Source organism: Hyperoodon ampullatus (genome assembly GCF_949752795.1).
Source record: "Hyperoodon ampullatus genome assembly, chromosome: 14".
Taxonomy (NCBI): Eukaryota; Metazoa; Chordata; class Mammalia; order Artiodactyla; family Ziphiidae; genus Hyperoodon; species Hyperoodon ampullatus.
The window spans coordinates 43,446,397-43,463,386 of NC_136927.1; the positions used below are offsets into that span (position 1 = coordinate 43,446,397).

The window sequence follows — 16,990 nt, forward strand, 5'->3', positions numbered from 1 at the left end:
GGACACCAGTCATGTTGGATTAAGGCCCACCCTACTCCAGTGTGACTTCATCTTAACATATATCTTAATTACATCTGCGAAGACCCTGTTTCCAAGTAAGAGGTACCAGAGGTTAGGACTTCAGCATGTCTTTCAGGAGAATGGTTTAACCCACAACAGCCACTAACAAGGCTCTCTTCTGCTCCCCCTCTACCCCAGGCGCCCCCGTATACCACACCATGGCCCTCGTGTCTGCTGATTCCCGCATTGCAGAACTGCTCACAGAGCTCCATCAGCTGATCAAGCAAACTCAGGTAAAAATCCACAGCCCTCTACTCCTAGAGGGGAACGTGGGCTGTGATGCTGAGCTGTGGAGGGGGCGGGGGTGGTTGTGTTCAAAGAGATTGGACATGCAGGAACCACGGTGATGTAATGAAGGTGGGAGGAGAAGGAGAATGTAGGGTATGACTTCCATTCCTATTGGATTTTCTGTCATGTGCAGGATATCATGATTCATTTTGTTTAGTAACAGCTATATTGAGAGGTATAATTCACATACCATACAATTCACCCATTTAAGGTGTACAGTCCAATTTGAATCAGTATTCAGAGTTGTGCAACCATCACCATGATCAATTTCAGAACATTTTCATCACCTGACAAAAATGCCCTGTACCCAATAGCAGTCATTCTCCTTGTGCCTCCACCTCAGGTAAACAGAGATACTCTTATCAGGCAAGATATTCCAAGCATGTTTAGAGGTTATCTACTAAGAGCTGGTCAAGGGCCAACCCTTTTTTTGGAATGTGTAGTATTTGAAAACCCAGGCCTGCTGAATTGGTCTTTAACTGCACCTGCCACCCCCCTGGCCCTTGGCCTAGGCTCTGTTACAGCAAAACAGTCATTTGAGCATTTACCTTTAGTATAGCATTTATATAACAGATACAGCAATAGTATCAGGATAAATATGCCTAACATTTGCAGGAATCCTTATAGGGTAGGGATAGACTTAAAGAAACAACTACTCTGTCCTATAGAGCCATTACATACACTTTCATATTTTTGTACTAATTTGATTACCTGTTTTTCTCCTTCATCTACCACCATCTGTACCTTATGATAAATTTGTGTGAAACTGTTTAGCATAGAAATTAGCTGATGGTGAGTTAAATCCAGTTCTTCCTCAGGCCAGTCATTTTCCATCAGCATTACATTCTCAGAAGACTTTGACTCAATCTTCCAATACATTTGGTCATCAATATCAGTATTATCCTATGACTGACTTACATAAGGTAGTTGAATCTTACCAACAGTGCCAGTGTGTTCCACCATATTGAAGTGTGTTCATGGTAAAATTCAGTTTCATTACGGAACAAATCAGTAAGAATTACAGAGCTATTTGTTAGGCCTTTGCAACAGAATTGGCCCTGCCCATTTACCAGATTTTATTACGGACAGGCTTTATTACAGTTGGCCATGATTCAGTTATTTCTGGGTTCCAAGTCAGCTGGGGATAAAGCCAGTCACTCTGTCTCAGCTCAGGCTCATATTGAGATTGGTTTCCATTGCATACTGTTGTATAGCAGAGTCCACCTCCCTCCTATGGGGAGGACACAGGTAGTATTCAGAGTACAAGTCCTACCTCTGCTAACTGGACTTCAGGATATGTCTTATTTTGATCTATTCTTGGGTCAAGGGTAGTCATGGTGCATTGATGTAAATTGCACATGCCCCTTGAGGGCTTCCATAGGTTTAGAGGTCCACAAAATTCCCATAAGTGTGCCCCTTGGGGCTCAGCAGCTAGGATGGAGGGCCGCTGCTCATGGCTACTTATTAAACTATTATCCATTTTAAAATAGTCAAGAAACCCTGGTGGGTCAAGGTGCAAGCCCTTTCCCAGCAACAGGTGGGTCCTAGAACTATCCACATTACCTGTTGGGTTGGCCTGAACCACTTCACTAAAGCCTCATCACCTTTCCAGGCTGACTCCCATCCCTTGCCTTCCTCCTAGGAGAGAACTCACTTCTGTTCGTTTATTCTAATCAACAGTCTTTTCCCCCTGATTGCTGCTTCTCATTGAAAATGAGTTCAGCTTGCCCCACAATGAACACAACAGTACCTATGTCCCCTAAAGCCTTTTTCTGTCTATGGGCCAATGTTGCTTACTCCACCATGCATTTTGTTTCCATTGTGTACCAATGGCCTGGGTACTGCAGTTAGGATACATATTTTGTACCCAAAAATGTTGGGTGCCCCATACTAGAGTTAGATGAGTGGTAGTCGCACCTAGATGTAATTTAGCCTAAGTATATCATATGGCCTCTTAGGCCTCTCAAAACCTTCCTCGTCTAGGGGAGTGGGGGATGGGGCTGTTCCCCAGGGGAATTTGGACCCACCATGTGCCTACTGCTCTAATCCTGTCAGAAACCCACTTTTCCCCTATTGTTTTTACTTGCTTTTCCTTCACAAAGACAAGGATGATATGTATTTGTGCAAGCATGCTGTGGCATATCGTGTCCATTATAACCAGGGACCTTTCTAAGCATCCCATCATCCAGGCTTGTAGTGACACAATGATCAGTCTGCTGGGAGCCGCCATACAACCCAATGGGAGCAGTTTCCAGAGATTCCTTTCCAAATGGTATCCTTTGTAGTGGAATGTGACCTGAAAAATAAGAGTCAGAAGATTCTGGCACACATATTGCTAAGTGAAACCCAGTCTGAAAGGTTTTCTATACTGTATGATTCCAACTATATGACAATATGGAAAAGGCAAATCTATAGAGAGAATAAAAAGATCAGTGATTGTGCAGGGCTTAGAGGGAGGGAGGGCTGAATAGGGGGAGCACAGGGGATTTTTAAGGGAGGTGAAACTATTCTGTATGATACCGTAACGGTGGACACGTTACATTTTGCATTTGTCAAAACCCATAGAATGGGGCTTCCCTGGTGGCGCAGTGGTTGGGAGTCCGCCTGCCGATGCAGGGGACACGGGTTTGTGCCCCGGTCCGGGAAGATCCCACATGCCGCGGAGCAGCTGGGCCCGTGAGCCATGGCCGTTGAGCCTGCGCTTCCGGAGCCTGTGCTCCACAACGGGAGAGGCCACAACAGTGAGAGGCCCGCGTACCGCAAAAAAAAAAAAAAAAAAAAAACCCATAGAATGTAAAACACAAAAAGTGAATCTTAATGTGATCTATGGACTTTAGTTAATAATAATTATCAATATTGGTTCAGTAATTGTAACAAATGTTCCACACTAATGCAAGATGTTAGTAATAGGTGAAGCTGTGCAGGGGAAAGCAGGTATATGGGAACTCTGTCTTCTACCTGCGTGATTTTTCTGTAAACCTAAAACTGCTCTAAAAATAGTTTATTAATAAAATTTTGAAGATAAAGAAAAAAAGATACTGGCACATTACTAGAATTCCAGTCAGTCGTCAACAGTTTGTGTAGTTTATCATCATACTGTATAACCAAAATGTCTCTCAGAGGGTTTTCAGGCTTCCATTTGACTTTGTCAGGGTCTAAAAGCGGAGGTGGTCTTGGCAGACACACAGCGTCACCTTCAGGGCATCTGGTATGACTGAGTTAAGAGTCAATGTTATTCTCTTGCTCTGAGCCTCTCTCAGGTATTAATGTAATACTGAATTTCCATCATTGCATAACCCATTTATTCATTCTTTTACCCTCGGTTACTCTTTCTCCTTCTCTGCATTTGTCATTGATTTTTACCCAGATTTTTCTACCTTCGAAGGACATTAGGCTCGGCCACCGTGCTGGTCCTGATTGCCAGCCACAACACTAGTCTAGCAAGTGCCTCACCTTCCTCCGACTCTCCCCCTATCCCCACCCCGGCCCCCGTCCATTCCCATTCATGTAAGGTAGGGTTACTTAGGTATGGAACTAGTGGGCTGTTTTCACTACTAGGCATTATAGCTGCGTTCACTGTTAACTCCATTTTGCCAGGTGGGGTGAAAGTACCTACCCCCTCAGGCACTTAGAAATTCTGACATAAAGGTTAAAAGGTATAGTTACAATTTCTTCCTTAGGAATCATCCCTGCTTCCGGCATCTTCATTTGCAGCCCTGGTCCCAGGACCACTGATGTGGGGAAGAATTGTATCAGCATCCTTACCTACCCCGCTTCCCCAGATGAATTGATCATAGATACATGTGTTAATTTCTAGACTCTCAATTCTGTTCCGTTGACCTATATGGCAGTATCACACCATTTGACTACTGCAGCTTTGTAGGAAATTTCGAAATTGGGAAACATGAGTCCTCCAGTGTTTTTTTTTTTTTTTTTTTTTTTTTTAAGATTGTTTTGACTATTCTGGGTCAGTTGAATTTCCATATAAACTTGAGGATCAGCTTGTCAATTTCTGCAGGGAAGTCAGCTGGAATTTTGATGGGGATTGCTTTGAATCTGTGGATCAGTTTGTCTTTTTGATAAAGGAGAGTCATTAAATGTATAACTTGTAAGTTAACTTTAATGCCTTTTGTATTGCTTTTGCATTAGTCAGGGGGAAAAATGCTTTTAAACTTACGGATTTGGAAGTTGGATTTACAAAATGAGGGTCATATTTATGGGGCCTCTGGCCTGGGCTGCAGGGTAGTTGCCACAGCAGGATGAAGGGCCTCCCCTCATGTCCTGTTGACCTCGTCCTGCAGGAAGAGCGTTCGAGGAGCGAACACAACTTAGTGAACATCCAAAAGACCCACGAGCGGATGCAGACAGAGAACAAGAGTGAGTAGCTGGGCTCGGGAGAGAAAGGAGTGGGCCAAAACTGGGAACATGGCGGTCATCATTTTCGAAAGGGACTTTTGCATGTATCTGCCTAATCCAAAATGAACTGCTTGCTCCCTAGCCCTGAGGGACAGTTTTCCCTTAGGCTGGGTGACCTAAGATGACCCAGGAGACAGATGACAGACTGCCTAGCCACTAAGGGACCTTAAAATCCCCCAACTCTGAGGACTGGGAAGTCAGGAAATGACGCTGCATCTCGGGAACCCCCTTACAGTGCACAGGACCCCCCAGTTAGCCGGCATTTTCTAGAGCTTCCCTACTTGTGTGCCCTGCACATGCCCTGAGGTCAGTCTCCCGGACTGGTGCTTTCCAACTCTGAGGAGCTTGGAGAATTGTTTTCTGTTTGCGTGCGTCACACTCTGGCATAGGTTGGAGAGTCCTCTCCTAGATGTTGTGATGGCATCTGTACCATATGAAAATGTGAACATGGAGGTATCAGCCTCGGGGGGCACTTCTGAGCTAGTAAAGCTCATCCCTCAGCCCATGGCCCCTCAGTGCCTCCCAGAGTCTGATTCCGGCGGACTGGAAGCAGTGCCACATTGCTGCCGGCTGCCCCTCACCCATGCGTCTTTCTCCCTTTGTTTATTCTGCAGTCTCTCCCTATTACCGGACAAAGCTGCGTGGCCTCTATACAACCGCCAAGGCCGATGCAGAGGCTGAGTGCAAGTGAGTACCGTCCCACTGCCCTGCCATCGCCTCCCCTCCTCATCCAGGTGCTGGGCTGTAGGAGCCTGTGGACCATAGCCCCAGCCTGCCTCTCCTCCCACGGATAAGCAGATTCTGACTCCCCAGCTTCTCCTTTAGGGCCCACTTTCCCTAGAGCCCACTCTGGCCTCTATTCCCTGGCCCTGCTCTTTTATAGATGGCAGAAAGGTGTGGCTCAAATCCCAGTGATGCCTTTTTCTAGTCACTTGACCTTGGGCAGTCATTTCAGCTGAGACTCAGTTACTCCGTCATTAAAACAGAGATAATAACTACCTGTAGAATTGTCAGCATAAAATGGGATAATGCACATGAAGTGCCTAATACCAGTATTTTTCAAACTCTTTTGACCATAACCCATGGTTATGCCTGGTGTTGGGCAGTCTCCATAGAGAGACACAAGGATAGTGAGATCCTGCCTTCAAGGGCAAGCAGTCCAGAAAGAGAGACACCCTAAAAAAGTTACAGGACAGTGTAGTTGGTGGGCCAGCCGAGATGGTGTTCACTGTGCCTGGGGATCTGAGACCCTCTCAGTGGGGAGGAGAAACGTGAGCTGGGGATGGGTAGGCAGACAAGTCAGAGAGCCCAAGCGGAGGACAGAGTGTGCCAGGGCCATGGAGGAGCGCATTTGGGGAATGAGAACTAGTCCTTGCATGGCTGGGGGAGGGGAGGGCAGGATGTGGAAGACCTCCAATACCTGGACGTTATCTTGGAGGCCATACCGAGCCAAAGACGACGTAAGAGCAGGAGAGAAACCCCTGGCTGCCGCACGGAGAGCAGACTGGGTGAGATTCAAGGCTAGTTTGGAGACCAGGCAAGAGATAGTGACGGAGTTGAGCTGAGACAATGGCAGTGGGGATAGAGAAACAAGGGTGGGTTCTGAGATCAAACTGGAGGACGAGTTGGGAGAGAAGATTTCCAAGGTTTTTAGCTTGAACAAAGGGGTTTGATGGGGCTCCCTTTGCCAGGGTGGGAAGAGAACAAAAGGGTGGGGCCGACTGGAGGGAAGGGGACACGGTGAATTCTGGTTGGAGGTGTTGCTTGCTTGGCTTTCCAGCCCAGCCTTCCCCACCCCCATCTTCTCCTTGATTTGCAGATTCATCGGGTAGCCATAGTTGGGCCCTTTCCCATTAGTGGGTCTGGAGTTTGGCTTGTATAAGTCAGAGTGACTCAACGCTCATTTGAAAGTAAAAAGCAGACTTTCCCTTCCCAGCTTAACTGCCGGCAGAGTGAGGCGGCTGCTTCTGCAACCAGCTGGTGTGAGCTCTTCTCTGGCGTTGACTTAACCAGAGTTTAACACTTAAAGCTTGTTTCATAAGTGCAGGTCCCTTGCAGTTCTGCTGTCATTTCACTTTTTCAGACTCTCAGACCTTCATACGTTCATTCACTGAACAACAAATAAGGTGTCCTCACCTCCAGATACCATGCTGGGAACAGGAGAGTGGGTGAGACAGATAAGATGCCACCCCTACCCGCAGGGAGCTCCGCGTCTGGGTGGGGAAAACATGGTACTGTGTGTGCCTGTGGCACTGACCCAGGTGCTGCAGCACCTATCAGCTCATCTTCTAAATATTTGCATTAAACCTCTTGGGAAAATGAAGAGGCGCCAAGAGCCTGCTTCATGAGCTAGTCCAAGCCTGTGATGCTTCGCTGTTCCTTCTATCCAGTCCTGGCTGGTTTTCCTCCTCCTGCTTTTGCAGAAAACAGAAAGGAACCCCTGTGTCTTCATTTAACAATCATCTCTTTTAGCAGCAGGAGTCAAAGGGAAACAGATCAAAGATGTCACTTTCCGTGTTCCAGTGGAGACGGGTAGCCATTCTGGGTGGGAACAAGATATTTTCTAACATTGGTTCAGAAGGCACTTCTCCAGGTGCAGCTCTGTGAGGGCACAGGAGAGAAGGCCCACAAGGAATTATTTTTCACCCTAATCAAATAATTACTGTGTATTGGTATGCAGCAGTATTGGATTACTTTAAAGAGCCCACGCCATTTAGCCCCTTACGAATGGTTGGGGAGGGGTGCTGGGTTTGGCGGGGGAGGGAGGTTAAGGCTCAGGGTTCTTGGCTGAGGACCCTTCAAAGGAAGGTCAGCCAGCAAAAGGCGTTTCCTCTGCTGTCCCAGGTGAAGTGAGGCTCTTGGGATGGCACCATCCCTGAGGGTTGCTGATAGGCTGGCAGGTTGCCTCCCAGAAGGTAGGGACCCACGCTTTGCTGGGTGGTCATCCTAGTTGACCTGAAGCCTCTATGGTTCTGAGATGGAGAAGTTTCAGCTCCAGAAAACTGCTCTTTAAATAGTAAATGATCTTAAAACATTGTTTCCTCAGATCTCTACAGTGGAACTTCAGTAACTTTAGGAAATGGAATATTACATTCCTCTCCTTAGAGGTTCACAATGCAAATTAAAGTACTGAAGTATTAAAGTACTGCAGTATTAAAGTATTGAAGGCTCTGCCAAGTTCTGCAACAGCAATTTCTTTAACTCAGTATTTCACAAACTTACTTGACAGTGGAATACATTTACACACTGGTTCTCAAGTCTGGCGGCGCCCAGAGGTTCTGCTTTAACTGGGGTGGAGTTCATGCATTGGTGTTAACTTTCTACATAATTTCAGACTTACAGAAATGTATTTTCACCACATTTGCTTTATCACTCTCTCTCTATATATGTATTTAGAATCTTTTTTTTTCTGAATCATTTATGTTGCAGACATGATGCATGATGCCTCTTGACCTCTAAATACATCAGTCAGCATTTCCTAAAAACCTAAAAACCTAAACAACCACGGTACATTTCTCAAAATCAGGAAATTACAGGTATAAAACTATTAACTGATCTACAGATCTTATTCAGATCTCATCACTGTCCACTGATGACCTTTATAGCAAAAGAACAGAACATTTTTATAGTGCAGGTCAGCACTGTGTTTAGTTTTCATGTCTCTCTGGTCTCTTCCAATCTGGAACAGTTCCCAGGCTGTCTTTGCTTTTCCTGACCTTGACATTTTGAAGATTATAGGCCAGTGTGGAATGTCCCTCAGTTGGGTTTGTCTGATGTTTCCCCATGATTAGGTTCAGGTTTTATGCTTTTGGAAGTAATAGCATGGAAGTGATGTCCTCCGTCATCATATTAGAAGGCAGAAAGACTCCCACTGGTTAAGGTGGGCTCTTCCAGGTTTCTCCTGTGTCAAGTTATTGCTGTTTTCCATTGTGTGATTAATAAGTATCTTATGAGAGATACCTGGAGACTATGTACATATCCCGTTTCACATCAGACCCACTAGTTTTGGCATCTGTTGATGACTCTTACTTAAAGCAATTGGGATTCTTTTTAAAAAGCTCCCCAGGGCATTCTGATGTCCATCTAGGGTTGAGAACCACTCCATTAATATCTCACAGAATACAGCTTAGACATACTATGTAAAAGGATGTCCTCCAAACAGGCCCAGCACCAATGATCAGACTTTGCAAGTTCCCTTTGGCCTGCTGGCTTTTACTCCTCCTCTGCTTTCCTGGAAGCCTGATTGCCCCGTGTCCCAGTGCTCACTCACAAGCACGAGGTGGCTCTGGCTGAGTCATCCTGGCGTCCGACACCAGCCACTCTGAGCTTCAGTGCTTCAAGCCTGTCAGCATGGTGTTCATCCCTCCCTGCTTTGGTTTGCACAGTTCCCTCTGCCAAGGCTGCCCCTTGCCCGATCTTCTGGCCTTTCTTTGCCTGATGAGTCCACAAGAGTCACACCCTTTGGGACACCTCCTGTGACACTACTGTGCTGTGTTCTCATGGGTCTGAACCAAGGCCTTCAGAAACACGTGGTCATTTACTAAAGGTTTGCTAGAGGAATGTGCTAGAGAATAAATGACCTGAAGTGGCTTCTCTGCTGCTTATTGTTGTTGAGATATTCTTTGGGGGAGGTTCCCGAAGGTCTAGGATAAAGCCGCCTTCTTCCCGCAAGGATTTGTGTGCACTTCTGCCAGGTTGCTTGGGTCCCAGCCACCCTGGAACCCCCGTAATCGAACTCCAGAGGTTTCCTGGGGCTGCAGTCTTTCAGGGATGAGTTCCCTCCACCCCCAGCCCTGCTCTGAGCCGAGACAACTCCCCACAGTCCTCTGGAGTGTCTCTTTTACAGGTGCCACTAGGGCAGACCCCAAGTTTTAACTTCTGTCCTCCGAATCACAAGAGGTTGTTAGAGTCTGCTGGCACCCAGCAACACTTCTTCAGGATTTGTCGGATGCACTCCGGCCAAGGCAGCTCTCTGCTTTGCTTACCTCTCCAGGACCCTCTTAGGTTTTTTGGCCTGCCACCTCCTCTTGCCTCATCAGTTCTTTTATGCTTTTAGGATTAAAAAACACGTGCTTAGGGTTTATAGTTTCCAGCATCAGGGTTGGTCTGAGCTAGCCAGCCTGCCGTAATGAGAAAAGGAAGTCTGCGCTTTGTGCTTCATCCAGACCTCTTCTTTCCCTTCTCCCTGCCCTCAGCATCCTCCGGAAAGCCCTAGATAAGATTGCGGAAATCAAGTCTCTGTTGGAAGAGAGGCGGATTGGTGAGTTGGAGACGACCAGGCCTGCATTCCTGGACCAGGCGGAGTGAGGGCAGCAGTCAGGTCTCCCTGTAGGGGAGCCTGTGACCTCAGTCCGGTGGGATTGTTCCCAGGGGCTTCTGACAGAGAAGCGCCTGGGCAGCCTGGGGTTGGGAAGGGAATGGGGGTCATCCCCAGAGCTCCCTGCAGACCACGCTGATTCCCCTGCTCCCTCTGTCTGGGTCAGTCACCTCCCTCCTTCCTACTGCCGCCCCCTCCCATTTCTTGCTGTGAGGAGAACCAGAGCTGCACCCTGGGTGTCTTGAAGCCAGCCTTCCACATGGAGTTTACCTACACGAGGCGCTGGCTTCCAGGAGATCCCTCAGGCTGCTGTGGCTTTCCCACCTCTCTTGCCCCAGTGAACCCCCCGTGTGCAACTCCTCACCCATCAAAAATGCTGTCACACTGCCAGCTGGGTTTGTATGAAGTGGCTGGGTGTGTTGAACCATGCCTGAGGAGGTCAGGGGTCTGTCCACATTTGAGAGTTTGTTTTTTAAACTTTTTGTTGAATTACAACATATATTCATAGAAAAGTACACGTAAGTGGACATACAGTTCACCAAAACTTTCACTAACTGAACAAAACGGATGTAACCAGCACCCAGATCAAGAAATAGAACGTGACCAGCACCCCAGAATCCCAGCTTTTGCCCTTTCTAGTTCCCTCTCCCTAGGGTATCCACCCTCCTGGTGTCTCACCATCTGGGCGGTCTGACTGTGGGCATCTGGTGGAAGGGGCAGGATGGCACCTGGGCCCTTGGTGCTAACTTGGGCGGTGGGGCTGCAGGCTGAGCTCTGACAGCCCGATGCAGGCAGGCTAGGGTGGGCCTGGGGGCGGGCACCCTGTCCCTGGTGTCTCAAGGGCTCACTTCTTTCCCACAGCGGCCAAGATCGCGGGCCTGTACAATGACTCGGAGCCCCCTCGGAAGACCATGCGCAGGGGGGTGCTGATGACCCTGCTGCAGCAGTCAGCCATGACCCTGCCCCTGTGGATCGGGAAGCCTGGTGACAAGTGAGGGCGGGCCCAGGGCTGGGGGCGCTGGCAAGGAAGGGACTGGAAGTGACATTTTATTCCACCCTCAGGCCCCCGCCCCTCTGTGGGGCCATTCCAGCTTCTGGGGACTACGTGGCCAAACCTGGAGACAAGGTGGCTGCCCGGGTGAAGGCTGTGGATGGGGATGAGCAGTGGATCCTGGCCGAGGTGGTCAGTTACAGCCATGCCACCAACAAGTGAGTGGACGCCCAGCCCGGTGGGCTCTTCTGTCACCACACCCACTTGGGCTCCGACTCTCACCCGTGTGCAAGATGGGAGAAAAGCGGCTTCCCCTGGGTGCCGGTGGGGATGGTGTGTGAAGCAGTGGGCTCCGGGGGCTACTTCCCTTCCCCGCCCTCCTCCCCCGCTTCCTCGGGGCTCCCTTAGACTATGCACCTCCCTGCATCCACCGCTTTCCTTTTGTTTACCCACAGGTATGAGGTAGATGACATTGACGAAGAAGGCAAAGAGTGAGTGTGCTCATGGGGGGGCCATGGAAGCCTGGGGGCAGCTAAGCTGCTGGGATGGGGCCCCCCCCTGGCCATGGGTTGACCTTAGCTCCCCCTCGCCCCCACCAGGAGACACACCCTGAGCCGCCGGCGGATCATCCCACTGCCCCAGTGGAAGGCCAACCCGGAGACGGACCCCGAAGCCTTATTCCAGAAGGAGCAGCTCGTGCTGGCCCTGTATCCCCAGACCACCTGCTTCTACCGTGCCCTGATCCACACGCCCCCGCAACGGGTAAGCCAGCCTTCACGGGAGAGACGCTGGCCCCACTACAGGGACCAGCTGGGTCATGGAACATCTTCCCACTTTCCGTCCCCTTTTCCTCATCTTACAGCCTCTCTGAGATAGGAGGGTCCTGCAAATCGGCCTTTGTCTTCTGCTTAGTCTGCCCTACAGCCCTGCCCTCTAGGGCAGCACCAGCCAACCCTCCTCTTTCCAAGCTTCAGAGCCTTAGCAAGCCCTGAGCGGAATGGACCCGAAGCATACTCTAGTCTAACCTCGCTTTTGCACTGAGATGTAAAGTTCAATGCCCAGGGCCTGTTTTGGAACCCTTGACTCCTGCACCACTGCCCTTTCCGTGGCTGAGCTGCTTTCTTTCGAGCTCCTGACATTGCTGACGCCCTGGTCACCCATCACCTGATGGTAGTTTAAAGGCTGTTCTCCCCTCTTCCTCCAGGATACCTGCCTGCTGCCCTCTAGGCTGTCTTTTTTTTTTTTTGCTGCGTTGAGTCTTCATTGCTGCGTGCGGGCTTTCTCTAGTTGCAGCAAGCGGGGGCTACTCTTCGTTGCAGTGCGTGGGCTTCTCATTGCGGTGGCTTCTCTTGTTGCGGAGCATGGGTTCTAGGCACACGGGCTTCAGTAGTTGTGGCACACGGGCTTGCTTGCTCCAAGGCATGTGGGATCTTCCGGAACCAGGGATCGAACCCGTGTCCCCTGCACTGGCAGGCGGATTCCTAACCACTCTGCCACCAGGGAAGTCCCCCTCTAGGCTGTCCTTGATCCCTTTAACACGGGCTCCCTGGTACCAGACCCTCCAGTTATGGCCCATCCACGTAGGTGGCAAGTCTCCCTTCTCCCTGCTCTTCATCCCTTACCCTTGTCCCTTTGTTGCTGAGGAAAGAGCTCTGTAGTAACAGGGACTAGGTTCAAACGTCTAGACTTCCTGAGTGACTATGAGGACAGGAGAGGCTGGGGGCCCACGAGCCAGAGGTTCCTGTCTATCTAGGTTTGGGGGGGCCTCGCCTGGAGGTCTCTGACCAGTCACTCCTGTCTGCCCCCTACTGCAGCCCCAGGATGACTATTCGGTCCTGTTTGAAGACACCTCCTATGCAGATGGTTACTCCCCTCCCCTCAATGTGGCCCAGCGGTACGTGGTGGCTTGTAAGGAGCCCAAGAAAAAGTGAAGCAGCCTAGCAGACTCGCAATCTCCTGACACCCTCGAAGGGGGATGCAACACAAGATTTTGTGATCAAATAAATATTCCTCCTCCCTTGTCCATGTCTCCTGGGTTTTACTTCTCTAGACCCTTCCTTCCCTCCCCACTAGGGCGAGCTGGAGGCCACCAGGGAAGATGGCCTCATTTGGTCCCAGTGGGCATTTACCCTTTCAGCTCAGGTTTGTCCTTTGCTTCCAGCAGAGGCTCTGTTTAACACACATCAGATTTTATTGTTGAGGCCTGTTTCACGCTCATCCTGATGAGCACCACTCAGCTCCCAGTGGAAGTGGAGGTTGCAGCCTGCCATCTTCGCAGCATAGTCGGCTTCAAAGCGCTCATTCTGGGCCACAGTGAAGGTGGATTTCCAGTCCCCAGTGATTCCTGGGAGAGACGAAAGGAGAGAGGTCCCCGTCGCAGAGGAGGCCCTAAGTGGCTGAACGGCGGCTCTAGCTGCTGCTCCCCCACCCTCCCCCCAGATGCCCGTGCCCGCTCCCTGGGGCAGCCCTCACCTTTCCTCATGAAGGCAGAGATGCTGTGGTCCATGACTTTGGTGGGTATGGTGCTGTAGTTGGTCATGGGGTTCTTCTTCATCTCCTTGAAAGACGTGTGCTGGACGATGTGATCCACGGTCTCCTCTGGCAGAGAGCGCCCCACAAACTCCAGGATCTTCTGAATCTCCCTTTTGGGGTTCTGGAGCAGCAGAGGGGCTCCTCAGTGGAGGTTTGGATTGCTTGCTGAGCAAACAGAAGGGAGGCCCCTTTCTAACCCTGTGGGGATCTGGCCACTTCTGCTTAGAGACCTCAGACCCTGTTCCTTGACTCTCTGGTCCTCTTTCCCTAGGGCAGGTTTGATTGCCTTCTGCCCTGTGGTCCTTTATTACAGATGTCTGGTTCCTGTTGGGTGAGAGGAGGGACAGTCCTCTTTCATAACCGTGGCCCCAGGAGAAGCAACAGCAGTAACTAGCTGATGGATGAGTGCACGTGTTGCTGACTCGAGCGCTAGGAGATAAGAGCTATACAGGGCGCTGCTGCAAGGGGGCACTGCTGCTCAGTCCTGCGGAGGGGATCCAGGAGGACTGGGCTGTGGGCTGTCATAGGGGAGGGGGGCTGAGAGGGCCCTGGCAGGTCACTGTGAGGTTCCTGCCTCTCTGCATGTGACATGGAGGGAGGCAGAAGCAGGTGGTCTCACCTGCTTTATGTCCTCATAGAAGAGGTAGAGAACAGGGTGGGTGTGACTCAGCTCCCACCACTCCCGCACGTGCTGGTACCAGGACCCGTAGGACACTGGGGAAAAGGGCAGGGGGCACGGACACAGAGGTTGGCATAAGTTGTAGCTGATGCCCCTCAGCTCCACCCCACCCCTTTCCTTCCTCCAGAGTCGGCCCCACCTTCCCCAGCCATGAACTTCTCCAGGAAGCTGTCCCAGGTGCCAGGGTCAGGGTGCACCGTGGCCATGCGGTAGAAGTGGTAATAGGAGACGGCCACATCCTTTGCATTGCGGGCAACGTAGACCACCTGGAGGGGCAGATGACCCCCCCCCAACCCCAGCACCATCACCACACAGCACACCGGGCACTAGGTGTCCCACCCTTCACAGCATCCTTGCCAGGGAGGTCCTCTCGGTTTGGCTGAGGGAGAAACGGGTCTAGAGGCTGCCTCACTTGCAGTCCCATGGTGTGGGTGAGACTGAGCTGGGGCTTGAACCCTGCTCTGATGCTGAACCCTGGGCTGGTCCCTGAAACCATATTTTATACTAATCTAATCCCCTCAATGCCAATCTGCCTGAATTTGGAACAAGGCATGCTGGATTCCCACCAGCCCCTCTTCCACGGGCCTGTGAGCCCGACTCTGCACAGAGGAGTCTCCTTTTCACCAGATTATCTGACCCCACTAGAGCCATCAGGCAGATGCCCCCCGCCTCCCTTAAGATGAGACCAGGCTGGAGGAGGTGAGGAGACCTTCCCAGAAGGTAGGGCCAAAGCTGGGATGGCCCCAGCAGCCTCCTTCCCTGGCTTCCTCTGCCATTCACCTTGACCTTCTGATCCAGCAGGGATGGTGGAAGCAGAGCCAGGGGCAAGTGTGTCTTGATCAGCCGTGGGGCTGGTGCATCTTCCAGAAGCTCAGCACCTAAGCCGTAGGTAGGGAAAAGTCGGCTGAGCTGGAGCCCGAGTCCTACCTCCCTCCGCTATGCTTGCCCCCAGCACCCCGCCACATACCTGTGGGAACCCCAGGGACCCTGAACTCAAGGAAGGGCACCCGGACGAAGATGGGGGCTCTTTGACACTTCTCCAGGTCGCCACCCTGGTAGATCAGGTCCAGGATCTCGCTTACCCAGGTGGTGCCTGGAGAGAGAGGGAAATGGGAGATGAGCAGGGCTGAGGGCACGCCCTTCCCGGCCCCAGGTGGGGACTGCAGCCCAGGAGAGGCATTGTTGCCCTCATCACCTACCGGATTTGGGGTAGGTGCTGATGAGCAGGTCACTGGGCCAGGCTTGGAAGCTCTGCAGCGGCCCCAGCCCCTCTGCAAAGTACTTGATGAGAGGGATCCCCTTCATGTACTCCAGTGGCGGGCGGGAGGTGTCCTGGACCAGCTCCATGCTGCCACGTCAGGGGCCAGAGTGTAGCTTCCTTCCCTTAACAATATCACAATGGTGCCAGCTGTTGAATTCTTGCTTTAAGGTAAGGAAACTGAGGCTGAGGGAGCCACTTGCCCACGCTCACAGAGCTAGTGAGTGGTGGGGCTGGGATTCAAAGCCAGATCCAGTGCTCACGCAGTGGGTCACACCCAGGCTCATTTTTATTTGCCTGCAGAGCTTTTAAGATCCCAAACCAATTAAAACACTCTCTGGGGATGGGACCCAGATAGCAGTTTTTTGGACGCTCTCCAGGGGATTCCATTGTGCACTTGAGAAAACCCACTCTAGGTCCTGCCTCTCTGAACTTCCTGCCAGCCCCCAGCTTGCTTTCTCTTCCTGCTTTGCCTCTGGGCCTAATCCTGGTGGGCTCCTCCCTGACGTCCCCTCCTTCAGCTCCCCTCCTGGCCCCTCACATATGTTGGAAAACTCCAAAAAGGCCAGTTGGGCCTGAGACCCTGCTTGCCCAGCTACCCTCCCCAGCTTGGAGAAAAACACAGCCAATTGAGCAACTGTTTGGGAAGCCAGAATCTGGTATGTGAATGGGCAAAACTGATGACTCACTGGAGGAGGGGGAGGGGAGGGAGCAGTGAAGTGGGAGGCGAAGGAGGAGGAGGGGGATTATTCAGGCCGGGCTGTAGGTTGAGATGGGCAATCCATGGGGAAAGGGCAGGGTGTGAGAAGCTGGACCAGAACGATCAACCGACAGGATAAGAGCCAGCAGCCCAAGCTGAGGGAGATCCAGCCCAGCCAGCCCACCACCTCACTCTCACCTGACTTCTCTGGATTTTGGCCTCCTGACGTCTGCGTTCTGTTCTGCGTGCTGCGTGCTGCGGCTTAGAACGGGTGTGGTATGGTGAAGGCAGAACTGCTCTATGAGCTGAAGGTCTTGTAGGTCCAAAGTGGGAGGGATCTGGAGCCAGCACTGGGACTTGGCTGTTGTCCAGGAAGGAAAGGGTGCAGTTCGGGGTGGGAGGGCCCCTCTGTGCTACCCTGCTCAGTGCCCAGCTCGAATCAAGCTTAGATGGGCCTGAAAACCTAAGATGTGGGTTTAGTGTGTAGAAAATAGAAGGCTGAAACTAGACATAAGGGTGCAACAGTTTTGTTTTTTGGTGTTTCGAGCTGTAATCCTGGCTCCTGACCTGCCCTCTAAACTCCACCCCTGAAAAGGGGGCCAAAAGACAGCTTTACCTAACGGACCCAGTCTAGAAAGGGCAGAGGAGTGGAGGGTAAACGTGGGACACTCACCCTCCTGCTGGCTCCCGGCCAGTCTTGAAGAGGCCAAGGGTTCAGGTGGAAGGCAGCCCACAGGCCCCCAGCAGCC

General features: G+C 51.1%; 2 protein-coding genes across 4 annotated transcripts; one reads left to right on the forward strand and one right to left on the reverse strand.

Moving 5' to 3' along the window:
* The first annotated feature begins 203 nt into the window (after positions 1-203).
* On the forward strand, positions 204-13,084 carry SGF29 (SAGA complex associated factor 29). Its single transcript, XM_079719918.1, has 9 exons — positions 204-293; positions 4,650-4,725; positions 5,379-5,451; positions 9,960-10,024; positions 10,943-11,072; positions 11,144-11,290; positions 11,528-11,563; positions 11,672-11,834; positions 12,887-13,084. Exons 1-9 carry the CDS (start codon positions 219-221, stop codon positions 13,001-13,003), a joined length of 882 nt encoding a protein of 293 aa, XP_079576044.1. The 5' UTR covers positions 204-218; the 3' UTR covers positions 13,004-13,084.
* Positions 13,085-13,254: 170 nt separating this feature from the next.
* Positions 13,255-16,651, reverse strand: LOC307063753 (sulfotransferase 1A1; the record flags this gene model as incomplete). 3 transcript variants are annotated; one of them, XM_079720033.1, is made up of 8 exons in its annotated part: positions 16,440-16,651; positions 15,483-15,666; positions 15,251-15,376; positions 15,064-15,161; positions 14,423-14,549; positions 14,224-14,318; positions 13,545-13,725; positions 13,255-13,375 (listed from the first exon to the last, which is right to left on the reverse strand). In XM_079720033.1, exons 2-8 carry the CDS (start codon positions 15,628-15,630, stop codon positions 13,371-13,373), a joined length of 780 nt encoding a protein of 259 aa, XP_079576159.1. In that variant the 5' UTR covers positions 15,631-15,666; positions 16,440-16,651. The 3 variants fall into 3 exon arrangements, with proteins under 3 accessions (XP_079576159.1, XP_079576158.1, XP_079576157.1); XM_079720032.1 differs by having other exon boundaries at positions 13,256-13,416; positions 15,483-15,701; XM_079720031.1 differs by having other exon boundaries at positions 13,256-13,416; positions 16,440-16,650.
* Positions 16,652-16,990: the final 339 nt, after the last annotated feature.

Bases quoted from the DNA above. Each gene is read 5' to 3' on its own strand.
- SGF29 (XM_079719918.1), top strand. From the start codon at position 219: ATGGCCCTCGTGTCTGCTGATTCCCGCATTGCAGAACTGCTCACAGAG. The intron at 5,452-9,959 runs GTGAGTACCGTC...CCCTGCCCTCAG, and splicing joins GATGCAGAGGCTGAGTGCAA to CATCCTCCGGAAAGCCCTAG. The intron at 11,835-12,886 runs GTAAGCCAGCCT...CCCCTACTGCAG, and splicing joins TCCACACGCCCCCGCAACGG to CCCCAGGATGACTATTCGGT.